The sequence below is a fragment of the Cebus imitator genome, unplaced genomic scaffold, assembly GCF_001604975.1.
Source record: "Cebus imitator isolate Cc_AM_T3 unplaced genomic scaffold, Cebus_imitator-1.0 Scaffold28, whole genome shotgun sequence".
In the NCBI taxonomy this organism is placed as follows: domain Eukaryota; kingdom Metazoa; phylum Chordata; class Mammalia; order Primates; family Cebidae; genus Cebus; species Cebus imitator.
Genome location: NW_016107343.1, coordinates 1,484,563 through 1,501,998, shown reverse-complemented (window position 1 = coordinate 1,501,998; position 17,436 = coordinate 1,484,563). Strand labels below are relative to the sequence as shown.

At 45.7% G+C, this 17,436-nt stretch overlaps 1 protein-coding gene across 1 annotated transcript in view; it reads left to right on the top strand.

Annotated features, from left to right (window-relative positions):
• The first annotated feature begins 4,452 nt into the window (after window positions 1-4,452).
• Window positions 4,453-17,436, top strand: part of TMPRSS5 (transmembrane serine protease 5) — a 19,935-nt gene continuing 6,951 nt past the window's right edge. Inside the window, exons 1-8 of the mRNA XM_017523300.2 lie at window positions 4,453-4,721; window positions 11,446-11,548; window positions 11,920-12,018; window positions 12,497-12,619; window positions 14,422-14,557; window positions 14,868-14,981; window positions 16,421-16,464; window positions 17,197-17,359. Coding sequence (XP_017378789.1) covers window positions 4,719-4,721; window positions 11,446-11,548; window positions 11,920-12,018; window positions 12,497-12,619; window positions 14,422-14,557; window positions 14,868-14,981; window positions 16,421-16,464; window positions 17,197-17,359 — 785 coding nt within the window. The 5' untranslated portion in view covers window positions 4,453-4,718. The remainder of the gene's footprint in view (window positions 4,722-11,445; window positions 11,549-11,919; window positions 12,019-12,496; window positions 12,620-14,421; window positions 14,558-14,867; window positions 14,982-16,420; window positions 16,465-17,196; window positions 17,360-17,436) is intronic.

Genomic DNA, 17,436 nt, shown 5'->3' with positions numbered 1-17,436 from the left:
AAAAAAAAAAAAAAAAAAGAAAGAATTACAAACATAAATATACATTTATACTGTCTTTTATGTTTAGCTATATACTTTATTAGCATTTTTTATTTCTTAATATAGATTCAAGTTACTGTCTTATATCTTTTTATTTCAGCCTAAAGGACACATAGTCATGCATCACTTAATGATGGAGACGCATTCTGAGAACTGCGTTGCTGGCAATTTTGTCATTGTGTGAAATAGAGTGTACTTACACAAACCTAGATGGTATGGCTTACTACACACCTAGGCTATGTGGCATAGCCCATTGCTCTGAGGCTACGAACCTGGTTAGCATATTACAATACTGAATACAATTGTAACACAATGCTAAGTATTTATGTAACTAAACATAGAAAAGATACATTAAAAATACAGTGTAAAAGCTCCATTATAATCTTGTGGGACCACTGTTGAATATGTGGTACACTGCTGACTGTCATGTGGCACATGACTGTATTTCTTTTAGGACAGGTTTGCTAGCGATGAATTCTCTTAGTTTTTGTCTATCTGAGATTATCTTAATTTCTTTTTCACTTTTGAAGGATAGTTTTGCTATATACAGAATTCTGGTTGACAATCTTTTTCTTTAAGTAACTTGATATGTCATTCTGGCTTCCATAGTTTCTGATGAGAAGCCAACTCTTAACTGTTAAACTGTGGATTGAGGATCCCTTTGTATGTGATGAGTTGCTTTCCTCATGCTGCCTCCCACTCTTTTCTGGTCTTTGGCCTTAAACAATTTGATTATAATGTATTTACATGTGGATCTCTTGATGTATCCTACTTGGAGTTTATTGAGTTTTCTTCCATGTGCAGATTAATATTTTTCATCAAATTTGGAAAGTTTTTCCCGTTATTTTTTCAAATATTCTTTCTGCCTTCTTCTCTCATTCTTCTCTTTCTTGGATGCTCATTACACACACATACACAAACACACCATATTTTTGATGTTCTCTCAAATGTCTGTGAACCTTTGTTCATTTTTCTCCATTCTTTTTTCCTTTCTATCCATTAGACTGTATAATATCTATTTACATATCTTTAATTCAGATTCTTTCTTCTGCCTGCTCAAATCTGCTGTTGAGCCCCTCTAGTGAATTTTTTATTTCAGATACTATACTACTCAACTCAGAATTTATATTTTGTTCTTTCAAAAAATATATAATTTCTATCTCCTTATTGATATTCATTACCTGATATTATTCTCATACCTTTTCTAGTTCTTTGGATATGGTTTTCTTTAATTCTTTGAATGCATATAGAATTGCTGATTTAAAGTTTCCATCTTATAAGTTCAATATATGGGCTTCCTCAGGGAGAGTTTTTATCAATTGTTTTTTTCCCCATGTGTATGTGCCTTACTTTCTTGTTTCTTTGTGTGCCTCACGATTTATTATTGAAAACTACATTTTAAACAATGTAATACAATACAGCAACTTTGGAAATAAGATTCTCTTCCTTCTTCTGGGTTTGCTGTTGTTGATGTTGCTTGTTTGTTTTGTGAATTTTCTGAGCTAATTCTGCAAAGTCTGTATTTTTCTTGTTGTGTATGGCCACTGACATCTCTGCTTAGTGTTCAGCTAATAATTGAACAGAATGCCTTGATGCTTGGAACCAGTAAGTTGCTCTGTTTTTGCAGAGGGACTCTGTGTGTATGTTGGGACATGAATTCAATAGTCAGACAGGAAATTTGACAATTCCATCTTAGCTTTTCTGCTGGTGCAGAGCCTTAAGGTTAGTCCAGGGTGAGAGCTTAGGACCTTCCTTAGGTTTTTCCTGCACATGTGCACAGCCCTGGGCATGTGCAACCTCCTATGCAAACATATGGCTTTCTATATTCCCAGGAATATTTCAGAGTCTTTCAAGGCCCTCTATAGATAATTTATTCCCCCAGATTTTTCTTTTAAGGTTTTTGGTTAGCCTATTTATTTATTTATTTTTTTGCCTCAACAGTTATTATTGTTTTAGGTGGCCACAAAGTCCAGCAATTGTCTCCAGTTGTTTTCAACAAATACCTTTAAGGAAAAAGTTGTTAACTTTAGGCAAGCTTTGAGACAGGTGAAATAAAGACACTCTTGCAAATGGGATCTTCCAGGGAACCACTAGACAGGTCAAATAATTACAACTCTTTGGGAATGAAGCTTTGAAGGAACTCCAAGCCTATTCTACTCCTTCTTGTAGCTGCCAGCCTGCTGGTTTCCATGGTGATTGTGGTTTGTTGGTTTTCAAGGCTACTGCAGAGTTGGGGTGAGGGGGATGGAATTGGAGCAAATTAAAATACCACAAGGCTCGCCATTCTTACTAAGATTGTTATTTTTTTTTCTTGAACAAAGACTTCCCAGATTGCTGTAAACTTTTGAATAATTTCCAGAGTTCTGCAAAATTTGATTCTTCTCTCTTTTTTTTTAAATTTTTTGCCATTTTTCTCATTGCTTTTAGGGAGGAGGGAATTTTCAGAGGATTTTACTTCTACCGTTTTTATTGACATTACCTGCAATATATTTTAAATACCCTTCTCTGTGATTGCTTTGTCACTTCTCAAAACTTAATTCAAATGTCTCCTCCATGATGAAGAAGGAGAAGCTCTTCACTTGTGAAGCCCTCTTCTTTGTATCCTCGGGGCAGCTCTTCCTCTATTCTCCTATACCTCTGGGTTTACACCTTTGTTATTTCACTTTTCATAATAACAATTACTTACATCTGTTTCTATCCCTTTTTCCAGTCTGTGAGCACCCAGTCTGTGACTTATTCATCCCCCATGCCCAGTCTAGCTTCTGACACAGAGTAGATACTCAAGTTTGTAGTCTGAAGAATATGGTCCTAGGAGACCTCAGAGCCTAGCCAAGGGCTTCGAATTCCAGCCACCATTTTACTCCTTCTCCTTCTATAATTCACAGCTGATCCCTGTCTCTTCATTGTCTTGTATGTGCTCTGGTGTGATGATCCCATAAGCTCAAAGTTGACACACTGAGTGTGTGATATGGTTTGGATCTGTGTCCCAATCCAAATCTCATGTCAAATCGTAACCCCCAATGTTAGAAGTGGCCCCTGATGGGTGGTGATTGGATCATAGGAGTGAATTCTTCATGATTGAGAATCCTTCATGATTCATCATGCACTTGGTGCTATTCTCGTGATAGAGTTTTCATGAGATCTGGTTGTTTAAAAGTGTGTGGCATCTCCCCACTCTCTCTCTTGCTCTTACAAAATTTTGCCATGTTAGAGGCCTTTCTGCCCCTTTGTCTTCCACCATGATTGGAAGCTTCCTGAGGCCTCCCCAGAAGCAGGAGCCACTGTGCTTCCTTTATAGCCTGTGGAAGCATGAGTCAATTAAATCTCTTTTCTCTAGAAATTATGCAGTCTCAGGTATTTCTTTATAGCAGTAGAAGAACTGATTAATACAGTGTATGAGGAAAATAGGGAGCAAAAAGTTAAATCCTGTGTGGTGATTCAACAACAACGACAATAGTAATAATAGCAGCTACTGATTGCTGAATATAGTCTGTGCTAGACATCAGGCTATGGGCTTTATAGTCAATATCTCAATACATTCTAACATCAACCCTATCAGGTAGGTGCTACTATCCTCATTTTACAGGTGAGGCTGAGTAAGGGAAGTGGGAGAACTGAGGTTGGATGAAGGGTCTGACTCTAATATTCTTTTTTTTTTTTTTTTTTTTTTTGAGACAGAGTCTTGCTCTGTTGCCAGGCTGGAGTGTGATGGCACAATCATGGCTCACTGCAACCTCTACCTCCTGGGTTCAAACAATTACCCTGCCTCAGCCTCCCAAGTAGCTGGGACTACAGGCGTGCACCACCACACCCTGATAATTTTTTTGTATTTTAGTAGAGACGGGGTTTCACCACGCTGGCCAGGATGGTCTCAATCTCCTGACGTCGTGATCCACCCACCCCTGTCTCCCAAAGTGCTGGGATTACAGGTGTGAGCCACTGCACCCAGCCTAAACCCTATATTCTTAACTGTTCCATTTGAGGGGTTTTTGAGAAGCCAGTTGGAGGAAGGGAAGCCCCACCCATGTTTGCAACTGGCTCCCAGGGTAGAAAGGGGGAGAGGTCCCACTTCCCTGGCACTGGGGTGACAGATGTAGCCCTGAGGCAACAGGTGAGAAAGATCTTCCATCATCACCCCAACAATTCCAACATGGTGATGGCTCCAGCCTGCTAGGAAAGCCACCCCACGTGGAGGCAAGACATAATCCAGAGGGCTCAGAAATATTTCAACAAATGCTAATATCGGTCTATCCAATACAGCCCTGTCAGCAGGAAGGGAGAATTCTGCCAGCATGCATGGGGCACACTTTTTGGCACAAGGGACCCGGTTGCCAAGCAACAGTAGTTGGCCTTCCTCCCCATAATCTTTTCCTCTGTTTCTGAGTTTCCAGTTAGCAGATGAGAGGGGCTGGGGCTGCCCAGCCCAGCCCAACCCAGCCCTTGTCCCCCTTTCCTGCAACAAGGGGCCTATTCATGGGTCTTGAGCAGAGTTCATTGTCTTTGTGGCACGTGTCTGTGTGTGTTGGAGACAGGAAACAGGGAGGGGCCGTGTGTAAACCAGGGAGACCTCATCTTCCAACCAAACTTGCTGGGCTAGCTTTAATCAATGCTGGCCTGAAAACAGGAGCAGAACTCTGCCTAGTAGACCCTGAGGCTTTACAACAGTGCCACTGACCCCTATGGTAAGACTGCGCCTCTGTGCCATCCCTGCTGTGGCCTCTCTCTTTTTCTTTCTCTCTCCCCGCTCTGCCCTTGGGATTCTAGGCTGGTGGAGCAAGCCTCCTGAGACAGCTCTGGTACAGGGGCTGGATCCTAGCAAGGGCCCCGTGTGGCCAATTTCCTGTTTCCTCTCCAAGGACTGCCTTTTATTCTCCTCTCTTGTCCCTCTTAGGAACATCAAGTGCTTTGCACATACATGGTGCTCAACAAATTATTATTACGTTGAACTTTCACTCAAAAAGCGGAGCAAGGAGTCCTGTAATTTTAAAGGCCATGTTTTCTAGACTAGCACATGAACTTGGACTGTTGAATTTTGAGGTGGGCAGTTCATGAGGTGAGGCCAGTTTGTTCAGAGGCTAAGTTTAAAGCCAAGCTTCCTTGCACTGAGGTGGGACACCCTCTGTTGCCACTTCTCTACTTTCTCTCTCTCTCTTTTTTTTTGAGACAGAGTTTCGCTCTTGTTGCCCAGGCTAGAGCGCAATGGTATGATCTCAGCTCACCACAACCTCTGCTTCCCAGGTTCAAGTGATTCTCCTGCCTCAGCTTCCCAAGTAGCTGTGATTACAGTCATGCACTACCATGTCTGGCTTATTTTGTATTTTTGGTAGAGATGGGGTTTCTCCATGTTGGTCATGCTGGTCTCAAGATCCTGACCTCTGGTGATCTTCCCACCTTGGCCTCCCAAAGTGCTGGGATTACAGGCATGAGCCACCGTGCCTGGTCTCTCTACTCTCTTATGGGTGCTTGACTGGCTCTCCCAAGCCTGCTGTCCTCCAGCCTTGCTGCCTGTGTCCTGTGAGTCTCACCTCTAGGCACAAGAAAGAATGCATGTGGTGTGATACAAACCATTACCTCTCTTTCTCCTGGAAAAGCAAGGCCTGTAGCTCTTGGGAGGTCCAGACCTACAGGTCCTGGGCTGTGGCTGGTGTAGGGGATGGGGAGGTGGGGCTGCTACCTCACTCTGTAGGCAAGGTGTTGGGCTGCTGCCCTGTCTGTGAGCTGAACTGGCATGGGTGGTCTGGGTCCAGTGGAATGATTTTCAGGGAAATTTGGAGGTGACTGACCTAGGTGAGTCTGACAAAGGCTTTCCTTCCTCCTGCCAGAGGGTTAGGAGGACTAGTTCAGTAAAGTATGAAGACATGATCAGGGAGATTTTGGTGTGAACAGAACATTTCATGTGACACGTGAAAATCACATTTAAGCCAACGTTGTTTTGGAGTCAGTGTTTCAGGGTTTTATCCTCATTGGGTACAACCCTACATGTTGATAGGAAAAGATGCTAGGGAGAGGGGAGTCTGCAGGGGAAATGGGAGTTGCGTCAGTTTTAAGAGATCTTATCTAACCTACTGGATTATGAATTTTGGGGGGAAAGATACACAGCTTATGTGTAATTCTTATGAATATGATTATACTTAACATTTGCATTGGGCTTTACAATTTATAAAGCTATTTTTAATTCACATAATCTTATTTGTATCTCCCTCTCTCCCTCTCTCCCTTCTTTCCTTTCCTCCTTTACTGTACTTTAACTGAATTCTCACTTTGTTCCAGGCCCTGTGCTTAGACCTGAGACGTGTAAACCAGTGAGGAAGGAGAGAGAAGGAAGTACATGAGCACAATATAGGGCCCAACAAGTGCTGTATGCATTGAAGGAAGCTCTGGGGGAAGTGATGTCTGTGCTGAGTCTTGAAGGGTCAGTAGGAGTCAGCTACATGGGGAAGGGGGAGAGCAGATGCAAAGTCTCTGCATTGTGAGAGTGCCTGAAGGCACTGAGTAATGACATGCATGTCAGTGTGACCCCAAGTTTTGCTGTGGAAGGAGCAAGTGCTGGCAGTGAGGATGGAGAGGTGAGGTAGGGTAAGATCACGGAGGACCTTTGAGCCATGCCATGGAGTTCTGGTTTGATCCTGAAGGCCACAAAGACTCATGGGGTATTTTAGAGATAGGGCTCACATGTTCATATTTGCATTTTAGAAAGATTATTCTGACTTTATGGCTGGAGAATAACAGAGAGAGACAAGACACTCAAGGAGGGAGATTATTCCTTGAGAAATAGGAGTTATTACTCTTATTTTATGAATTAGAAAACTGATATTTGAAGAGATGGCCTGAGTTGTAAGTTCACATAGTAGATTGCAGACCTAGCTTTTTTTTTTTTTTTAAAGATCTTATTTTCATTACTCTTCTTAATGGCTCATGAGCTTCAGGCACACTTATGACTTATTCTGCTCTATGCTTTCTCATCGCCATGCCTTTGCTGATTCAATCCTCTTTGCCTGAATTACCCAATGTGCATGTACCTCTGTTTCTCCTGGAAAAGCAAGGTCTGCAGCTCTTGGGAGGTCCAGTCCTACAGGTCCTGTGCTGTGGCTGATGTAGGGGATGGGAGGTAGGGCTGATACCTCACTCTTGTTGCAGAGCCCAACACCTTGCCCGTAGAGCATGTATGTTCATCTATGTGGGCCTGTCTCAGAGGCTGCTTTTTCTAGGAAGCCTTCTGTGGTCACCTCAATGAGAAGTAAGCTCTTGTTCTTTTGAATGATGATGGTAGTATATTAATCTGTTCTCACATTGCTATGAAGAACTGCCTGAGACTGGTTAATTTATAAAAGAGGTTTAATTGACTCATAGTTCCGCATGGCTGGGGAAGCCTCAGGAAACTTACAATCATGGTGGAAGGGGAAGAAAACACGTTCTTCTTCACATGATGGCAGGAGAAGGAAGTGTAAAGTAAAAAGGGAAAAGACCCTTATAAAACCACCAGATCTTGTGAAAACTCACTCACTATTATGAGAACAGCATGAGGGAACTGCCCCATGATCCAATCACCTACCATGAGGTCCCTCCCCGATGCATGGTAATTACAATTTGAATTACAATTCAAGATGAGATATTGGGTGAGCCAAACCATATCATTCTATCCCAGCCCCTCCCAAATCTAATGTTCTCATTTCAAAACACAATCCTGCCTTTCAAAGTCTTAACTTGTTCATGACTTAGACTTAAAAGTCCAAGTCTAAAGTCTCATTTGAGACAAGGTAAGTCTCTTCTGCCTGTGAGCCTGTAAAATCAAAAGCAACTTAGTTACTTCCCTGATACAATGGGATACAGGAATTGAGTAAATACATCCATTCCAAATGGGAGAAATTGGCCAAAACAAGGGGGCTACAGTTCCCATGCAAGTCTGAAATCCAATAGGCCAGTCATTAAAGTTCCAAAATGGTCTTCTTTGACTACATGTCATGACATGAAGCATGACATCCAGGTTATGCTGATGCAAGAGATGGGCTCCCATGGCCTTGGGCAGCTCTGCCCTTGTGGCTTTGCAGGGCACAGCCCCCCTCCTGGCTGCTTTCATGGGCTGGTGTTGAGTGCCTGCAGCTTTTCCAGGCTCACAGTGCAAGCTGTTGGTGGATCTACCATTCTGGGGTGTGGGGGACAGTGGCCTTCTTTTCACAGCTCCACTAGGCAGTTCCCCAGTGGGGACTCTGTGTGGGGGCTTCAACCCTACAATTCCCTTCTATAATGCCCTACCAGAGGCTCTCCATGAAGGCTCCACCCCTGCACAAACTTCTGCCTGGACATCCAAGTGTTTCCAGACATCTGAAATCTAGTGGAGGTTTTCAATCCTCAGTTCTTGGCTTCTGTGAACCTGTAGGCTCAACACCATATGGAAGCTGCCAAGGCTTGTGCTTGCATCCTCTGAAGCAATGACCTGAGCTGTACCTTGGCCCCTTTTAGCCACAGCTGAAGCTGATGCAGCTGGAACATAGAATACTATGTCCCCAGGCTGCACAGAATAGTGGGGTCCTGGGCCTGGCCCACAAACCCTTTTTCTCTCCTGGGCTTCTGGGCCTATGTTGGAAGGGACTGCTGTGCAGGCCTCTGACATGCCCTGGATATATTTTCCCCATTGTCTTGGTGTTTAACATTTAGCTCCCCATTACTTAGGCAAATTTCTGCAGTGGACTTCAATTGCTCATCAGAAAATGGGTTTTTGGGCCAGGCCTAAAATCATCTATCACATCATCAGGCCACAAATTTTTCAAACTTTTATGCTTCGTTTCCTCTTGAACACTTTGCTGCTTAGAAATTTCTTCTGCCAGATACCCTAAATCATCTCTCTCAAGTCTTAAGTTCCACAGATCTCAAGACAGTGTGGTGATTCCCCAAGGATCTAAAACCAGAAATACCATTTGACCCAGCAGTCCCATTACTGGGTATATACTCAAAGGATTATAAATCATTCTACTTTAAAGACATATGCACATGTATGTTTATTGCAGCACTATTTACAATAGCAGAGACTTGGAACCAACCCAAATGCCCATCAACGATAGACTGGATAAAGAAAATGTGGCACATATACACCATGGAATACTGTGCAGCCATAAAAGAAGAATGAGATCATGTCCTCTGCAGGGACATGGATCAAGCTGGAAGTCATCATTCTCAGCAAACTAACACAGAAACAGAAAACCAAACACCACATATTCTCACTCATAAGTGGGAGCTGAACAATGAGAACACATGGACACAGAGAGGGGAACAACACACATTGGGGCCTGTTGAAAGGTGGTGGACAAGGGGAGGGAGAGTGTTAGGACAAATGTTTAATGCATGTGGGGCTTAAAATCTAGATGATGGGTTGATGGGTACAGCAAACTACCATAGCACATGTATACCTATGTAACAAACTTGCAGGTTTTTCATAGGTATCCTGAAAGTTAAAGTAAAACAACAACAAAAAAGGAAAGACTATATGTGACATGGTTTCATTTACGTAAAACTATAAAAAAGGGAATTCTAACATACAGTGACAGAAACAGATCAGTGATTTTCCAGGGCTGTGGGTTGGTGAGAAGTTAACTATGAAAAGGCAGGAGGAAAATTTCTGGGGTGACCTTAATGTCCTATATTTTGATTGTGTTGGTCATGTGGGTGTATAACTTTGTTAAAGTTATTGATCTGAGAACTTAAAATGTATGCAATATTTTGAATGTGCATTATGCTTCAATAAAATTGAACAACCCTCTACCCCCGCAAAAGAAATAAAACACCACCAAAGTTCCACAGATCTCTAGGGCAGGGGCAAAAGGTCTCCAGCCTTTTTGCTAAAGCATACCAAGAGTCACCTTTCCTCCAGTTTCCAAGGAGTTCCTTATTTCCATCTGAGACCACTTCAGCCTGGATTTCATTGTCTATATCACTATCATCATTTTGGTCAAAACTATTTAACAAGTCTCTAGGAAGTTCTAAATTTTCCCACATCTTGCTGTCTTTTTCTGAGCCCTCCAAACTATTCCAACCTCTTCCTGTTACCCAGTTCCAGAGTCACTTCCACATATTTAGATATTGTTACAGCAGCACCCCGCTCCCAGTACCAATTTACTGTATTAGTTTGTTCTCACACTGCTATAAAGAACTGCCTGCAACTGAGTGATTTACAAAGCAAAAAGTTTACTTGACTCACAGTTCTGCATGGCTGGCAGGCCTCAGAAAACTTACAATCATGACAGAAGGGGAAGCAAACACGTCCTTTTTCACATGGTGGCAGGAGAGAGAGGTGCAGAGGGGAGAGGGGAAAAGCCCCTTATAAAACCATCAGATCTCATGAGATCTTACTAACTATTATGAGAACAACATTTGGGAACTGCTGCCATGATCTAATCACCTCCCACAAGGTCCCTACCCCAACACATGGGGATTACAATTTGGATTACAATTCAAGATGAGATTTTGGGTGGGGACACAGCCAAACCATATCAGGTAGTTTAGCTGAACTTTTCTTCTGTCACTTAACAAATTGTGCTTTGTTTACATGACTTATCATCAGGACCAGACTACAGGTTCTTTGAGGCAGTCAGAGTGGGGAGTGGTCCATGTTGGTTTATCCTGAACTCCCTGTAGTGTCCCCTATAGTGACCTGTGCACTTAGACCAAATATCTATGGAATGAATGAATGGGTGGGTGGGTGAATGGTGGAGGGGCACTTCTTTCTCTGAGCTAGGAGGGAATGAAGACCGGGTGGGATCTTGAAGCTGAAAGAGGATGTTGAGGGATGTTAGCAGATGCCTTCAATGTTTATGGGAGGAAAGATGAATAATGGCTAAGAGTACAGGCTTTGAAGTGGTCCGAATCTGCATTTAAGTATTTACTACTGGCTACATGAGAGTAAGGTCAGTGGAGTTAGGGGTCCCAGGAGGGCACAGGGAGGCCTGGCAAGGTATCTGTGGGAATATGCCGGGAGTCCATAAGATGAAAAGAGGTTTACAAGTGGCAGTGGAAGCACTGGGGTTAAATAATGGGGACTTGGCAGGGTGCGATGTCTCATGCCTGTAATCCCAGCACTTTGGAAGACCAAGGTGGGTGGATCACGAGGTAAGGAGCTCAAGACCAGCCTGACCAACATGGTGAAACCCCGTCTCTACTAAAAATACAAAAATTAGCCCGGCATGGTGGCGTGTGCCTGTAATCCCAGCTACTCAGGAGGCTGATGCAGAATTGCTTGAACCTGGGAGGCGGAATTTGCAGTGAGCTGAGATTGTGCCACCGCACTCCAGCATAGGTGACAGAGTGAGGCTCCATCTCAAAAAAAATAAAAGAATAGGGACTTGGACTGGACTGTGACTTCTCTCTGCAATCCTTGATGTGGGGATCCTGGGTCTCTGACGCTTACTTCCCCAGAGCCTGATGCTGGATGACCAAGCCCCTGTGGAGGCCCAGTATGCAGAGGAGGGCCCAGGACCTGGGATCTTCAGAACAGAACCTGGAGACCAGCAGCATCCCGGTAGGCCAGACTGGGCCACAGGGGAATGACAGGGTGGGGACAGTGGAGGGTAATCATACTACATTCCCTGGCTCCTCCTTGGGTCAGCCCCACATAATTGATGGTGAGAGGCTGTCTCTCTCTTTATCCCCAGACCTGCTTTTGCTCCCCATTTCCCACTTCAGGGATTGAGTGAGATTTGTGGGCTTCAGTGATCAGGCCCTCTCCATCCTCCCCTGCTCCCCACTCCTTCCCCATCTGGGCTGATGGGGCAGGAGGGGGTATCCTGTTGGAGTTCATTGGGTGCCTGGCCCCACGGTGGTGACTTAAGGTGAAGTAAGGCTGGCTGGCAGGAGCAGGAGACCCAGATGCCCATCTGTGTTTTCCCACAGTTTCTCAGGCGGGGCGCTGGTGCTCCTTGAGACGTGGCTGTGCAGTGCTGGGAGCCCTGGGGCTGCTGGCTGGTGTGGGTGTCGGCTCGTGGCTCCTAGGTCAGTGCTGGGGGCCCTTCTCTGGTCTGGGGGAAGTTGGAAGGGAGAAGCAGATGCTGAGCAGGTGTTAAGGTAAATGGGACAAGTGTTTTCATCTACTCTGTGCAGACAAGGGGAGAAATGGTGAAATTGCAGCAAGAGGGATCTAGGCTCTACATAAAGAATGAAGTGTATGATCCAAGGAGGCTTTAGTCCGACTTTTTCTGGAAATCTTTCCCAGTGAGCGAGATATAGAGAGTACACACACACAGAGAAAGAGACATACAGAGAGACAGACAGAATGACACACAGAGAGAGCGAGAAGGAGGAGAGTCAAAGAGGCAGAGATAGAGGCCAAGATTGAGAGAGATGAAGTGCTGTGCCCTTCCTCAGCAGATTAGTTGGGGACCTGCCTGAGAGCAAGATGGTTGATGAGGAGGTCAGCACCCTGACCCTCTTCTTTGGAAATTTGACCCTTTCTCTTTGTTCTTTTCTGAAGTGCTATATCTGTGGCCGGCTGCCTCTCAGCCCATTTCTGGGACCTTGCAAGATGAGGAGATAAGTTTGAGCTGCTCAGAGGAGAGCAGCGAGGAAGCTCTGCTGCCTGCACTTCCCGAAACAGGTGGGCCACACCCCTAAGGCTACAAGTCTCCCTCCCCTGCCAGGGACCCGTCACAACTGGGGGCAAGAGGACTAACACTGAAGGACCTTCTGTTCAATGCCAAACATGGGATTGAACACACTCTCCCGCCTCTAGTGTGAGGGCAGTGACAAGGTCTCACCTTGCAGAGGTGATCTCTGATTTGGGGCTTTCGGGACTCCCTAAGGACTGTCCCGATCTCTAGCTGGGGCAAGGTCCGGAGACCAGGATGGCAGGAGGGATGGAAACTTGCCATGTGGGGTAGAGTGAGCCAGGGATGTGGAGGAAGAGGGGTCAGGTGTGTATGGGAGCCAGTGTGTGACCATCAGGGTCACCTAGGGGTCTGGGAATATCATCCCACTTCATCCCCCTATCTCCCTCCCCTGATTGTCCCCTCCCCTCCAGGTAAGAGTTGGGGATCAGAAGGTTCAATGTTGTCCAGAAGCTCGGGGTTAGAATAAGTTCATTAGAATAAGGTTGGAGTCTGTCTTTGACTAACTGTGTGGCTTTGGGCACATTACTTCTTGTAGCGTCTGTTTCCTTCTCCATAAAATGGAAATACAAATATTTACTGCATAAGTTTGTAAGGATAAAAGAAACTCATCTAAAAAAAGATGTTAGCACAGAGCTTGTGTAGTAGTCTGTTTGATTTGCCATGACTAAGTAGCACAGACTGGGTGGCTTAAACCACATTTATTTTCTCACAGTTCTGGAGGCTGGAAGTCCAAGATCAAGGTGCTGTCAAATTGAGTTTCTAGAGAGGGCTCTTTTCCTGGATTGTAGATGGCTGTCTTCTGCCTGTGTCCTCCCAGGGCCTTTTCTGTGCTCTTGAGGAGAGGGAGCTGTCTGGTGTCGCTTCCTCTTCTTCTTCTTTTTTTTTTTTTGAGATGGAGTTTTGCTTTGTCACGAGGCTGGAGTGCAATGGTGTGATCTTGGCTCACTGCAACCTCCGTCTCCCAGGTTCAAGTGATTCTTCTGCCTCAGCCTCCCCGAGTAGTTGGGACTACAGTGTGGGACTATGCCACCACACCTGGATAATTTTTGTCTTTTTAGTAGAGATGGGATTTCACCATGTTGGCCAGGATGGTCTCCACCTCTTGACCTCGTGATCTGCCCGCCTCAGGCTTCCAAAGTGCTGGGATTACAGGTGTGAGCCACCACGCTCAGCCTTCTTCCTTTTCTTATAAGGACATTGGCTCTATTGGATCAGGGCCCCACCCTCATGATCTCATTTAACCTTAATCACCTTCTTAAAGGCCCTGTCTCCAAATATAGTCACTTTGAGGGTTGGGGCTTTAACATATGAATTTGTTGGAGGGGGACACAAGTCAGCCCATAACAGCCTGGAAAAAGCGTACACTCAACAACTGGTAACTATTATTATCACAAGATTTGAAATCAGAGGACCTAGACTTAAGTCCTGGATCCATCACTTCCTGACTCTGTGATCTTGGGAAGTTGCTTAAACTCCATGCCTTAGTTTTCCTTCTGTAAAATGGAGAGGATGGCAGTACTCATTGCACAGGGCTGTTGGGACAATGAGTTACCACTTAAGAGCACGCTTAAAAGCACTCGGTTAAAATAGAAAACTGAAATGCTCTACCAATAGGGGTTATATTGTTCTTGGGACTGGTCTCACTTCCTGGGGAGCAGGGAGCTTGGCACTGGGTAATCCGGATGCTGTCATCAAGGCCTCTTCAAGTACCATAGATTCCTGGGTCCAGCTCTTCCTGTCCCACCCTACCGCCATTGTCCTCCATGTGGTTTTCTTGCTGTGATTTCAGTATCTTTCAGAATAAGCAGCAAAGACTTCTTGCTGGAAGTGCAAGTGAGGGATTGGCCGCGCTGGCTCCTGGTCTGCCACGAGGGCTGGAGCCCTGCTCTGGGGCTGCAGATCTGTTGGAGCCTTGGGCATCTCAGGTAACAGGAGCCAGATGTGGGTCCTGTGAAGGGGGAGGCCTGGCTGGCGCGGGATGGGAGTTGAAGACCTCGATGTGCCCATTACTGGTCAGTGTGCTCAGGAAATGTCAAGAGGTCTTTTTGGCCATCTTCTGGCCTCTGGGCACAATGATGCCCCAGCCCATTTCTCTGTTTTGAGTATTACTGCTTTTTAACAAGCATAAATCCCAGAAGTAGTCATTATCACAGTCTTGCGGTCATTATACTAGTATTATATCTTGTGTACATTCCAGTTATGATTTCTTCCTTTCTATTCCCTTCTTCTGCCAAGACTCACTCACCACAAGGGAGTGAACCTATCTGACATCACACTCAACAGCTCCCAGGAGTTTGCTCAGCTCTCTCCTACACTGGAAGGCTTCCTGGAGGAGGCATGGCAGCCCAGGTAGGACTACCGAGGTGGTTACTTACTGGTGGTCAGTTCGGCAAAAATCTTTCTTGGGATCCTGGTGGTGAGGACACTGGTGGTCTGAGATAGGAGGACAAAGAGGAACATTTTTAAATCGGAAATTACAAACTCAGTTCAGATGAAGCCTTGTTTGTCACCACTTCACATCTGCTATTTGCCCTTCACAGGAAATGTAGGGTTGGTTATTATTGTCACAAGATTTTCAATGGTACAAATAAAACATCACCAAAGTTCCAAATGCATTGCCATTTTACAGGTTAGGAAAAATGCATTGCCATTTTACAGGTTAGGAAACTGAGGCTTAATAAGGTTAAACGGTCTTGTCCAAGGTTGCATAAGCAATAAGCAGCCAAGTCAAGCCATGAAACCAGGCCCCTGTCTCCAAGCTAAGTGCTCTCTGAATCCTGCCACACACTATTTGGATAATTCAGATATTTCAGGAGAGAAATGGTTGAATTACTCTGGCTAAGAGTTGCTTGTAGCCTGGAGAGTCTCCCAGAGAAGAGGGCTGTGGAATGGAGCAGCCCCTCCGCCAGATCCTGGGGATGGTCTGGTGTGACTGGGGCACAAGCAGAGAGGGTCTTTGCCCCTTCCTAGGCTTCCTAAAGCTGCCTGTCTGCCTCCTGGGATGGATGGGTAGGCACCCCCATTACCACATTTCCAATTTAAACTGTTCCTTCAGGCTCCTCCTGTCCAGCTCCTATCCTCGGGAATGTGGCTGGAGATGGGAGGGTTCTGACTGGGTTCTTTTCTTGGATACCTGAATGGGCAAATGGAAATAGGGGTGGGACTGACTTCTCCAGGAGAACCAGGAGTGCTGTGAATTTGGGAAACGAGGAGAAACTAATGTCTAGACATTGCACTGCTAGGAGCAAGAGGTGAGTAAAGAAAGAAGAGGGTTTTGGTCAAAAAAGGAACTGAGGCTTATGCTAAGAGAGATGAGGGGAAAGAGGAGAGTAAAAATATGAATATGCAAGGCCCAGGCAGAGGGACTGGGGTGGAGAATCCAGCACACCTAGGAAGGAGCATAGGGTGAAGAACCCTAGTCATGCACACACTTACCTATCCGTTCATTAATTGAGTGTATATTTATTCAGGACACTTTGTGGGAACAGTTGGGCTTTCTCATCTGTAAATACTCTGTGTCCCAGTTATCTGCAAAGACCATGAAGTCCTTCTGCTGCCCTTTGGGAGGTTAGGCAGGAGATGTGCTGCTATCCTGGGGACCAGTGATGAGGATGGGCCTGAGTGTTTGGGTGGGGGCAGGAAGGAAATGGTGGTATTCTTCAGGCTGTGGCTACATGACAGCCTTAAGAAATGTCCACTACCCCCCACCAACCTCCCCCATTCTTCACATCCTTGGATGTGTGTGGCCACAAGGTGGCCAGCTTCTTGCTGCCACCTCTGTTTTATAGGAACAACTGCACTTCTGGTCGAGTTGTTTCCCTCAGATGCTCTGGTGAGTCATGTCTCGGTCCCTGGGAGGTGGTGGTGGGAGGAAGGGGTGTTCCGCTTGCCTCAAGTGTGGAAGAGCCCTATGGTGATGCTCTGCTGGGCCTGGGGTGGGGGTCCTTGCCCACCTGCCCATCTCCTTGCCAGGCCCCTTCTTGCACTTGCTTTTCTGCCCCAGCAGAGCCCTTTCTAAGCCTCCATCATGTCCCTCACCAGCCACAGATCTGGGTGGCTGATCTCCTCGCTTCTGACACAAAGTCCCCCTTTCTTCTGGAGAGCCCCAGAGGTGAAATTATTATTGGCTGTTGACTAATCTGTTAGCAGCTTCAGGAAACTAAGGGCAGATGGTGAATTGGGTACCAAATGGAAAGCAGTCTGTGGAGTTACTTTGATTTGTCTTCCTGTTCATCTGTTCGTCTCTTCATCTGTCCATTAACACATCCTTCCACACACCAACACTTTGACCTCTACTACAGGGTGGGCATTCTGTTAGGTACTGGGGCTCCATTAGCGCAGATATAGTTTCTGCTCTCAGCAGGCCCACAGCCGGATGGTGTAGGCAGGGGTGTAATCAATACCTCTACCTTCCCATCCCCCATACATAGGACCAGGGATCAAAAATGAGAGCTGTCCACCCTGGCTCTCTGGGGCTTGGCACTGGGCTGCGCTCCCTGAGAGTTAGGACCATGCTGACACCCAACTCTCTCTCTCTTTCTATCTCACCCATCTCTGTTGGCAGAGTGTGGAGCAAGGCCCCTGGCTTCCCGGATAGTTGGTGGGCAGGCTGTGGCTCCTGGGCGCTGGCCGTGGCAGGTCATCGTGGCTCTGGGCTTCCGGCACACGTGCGGGGGTTCTGTGCTAGCGCCACACTGGGTGGTAACTGCTGCACATTGTATGCACAGGCAAGTCTCTGTGGCAGCTGAGAAGAGAGAGCCTTAGTTGCCCTTTCTGTTTGGCTGTTGGTGTGTCCTACATCAAA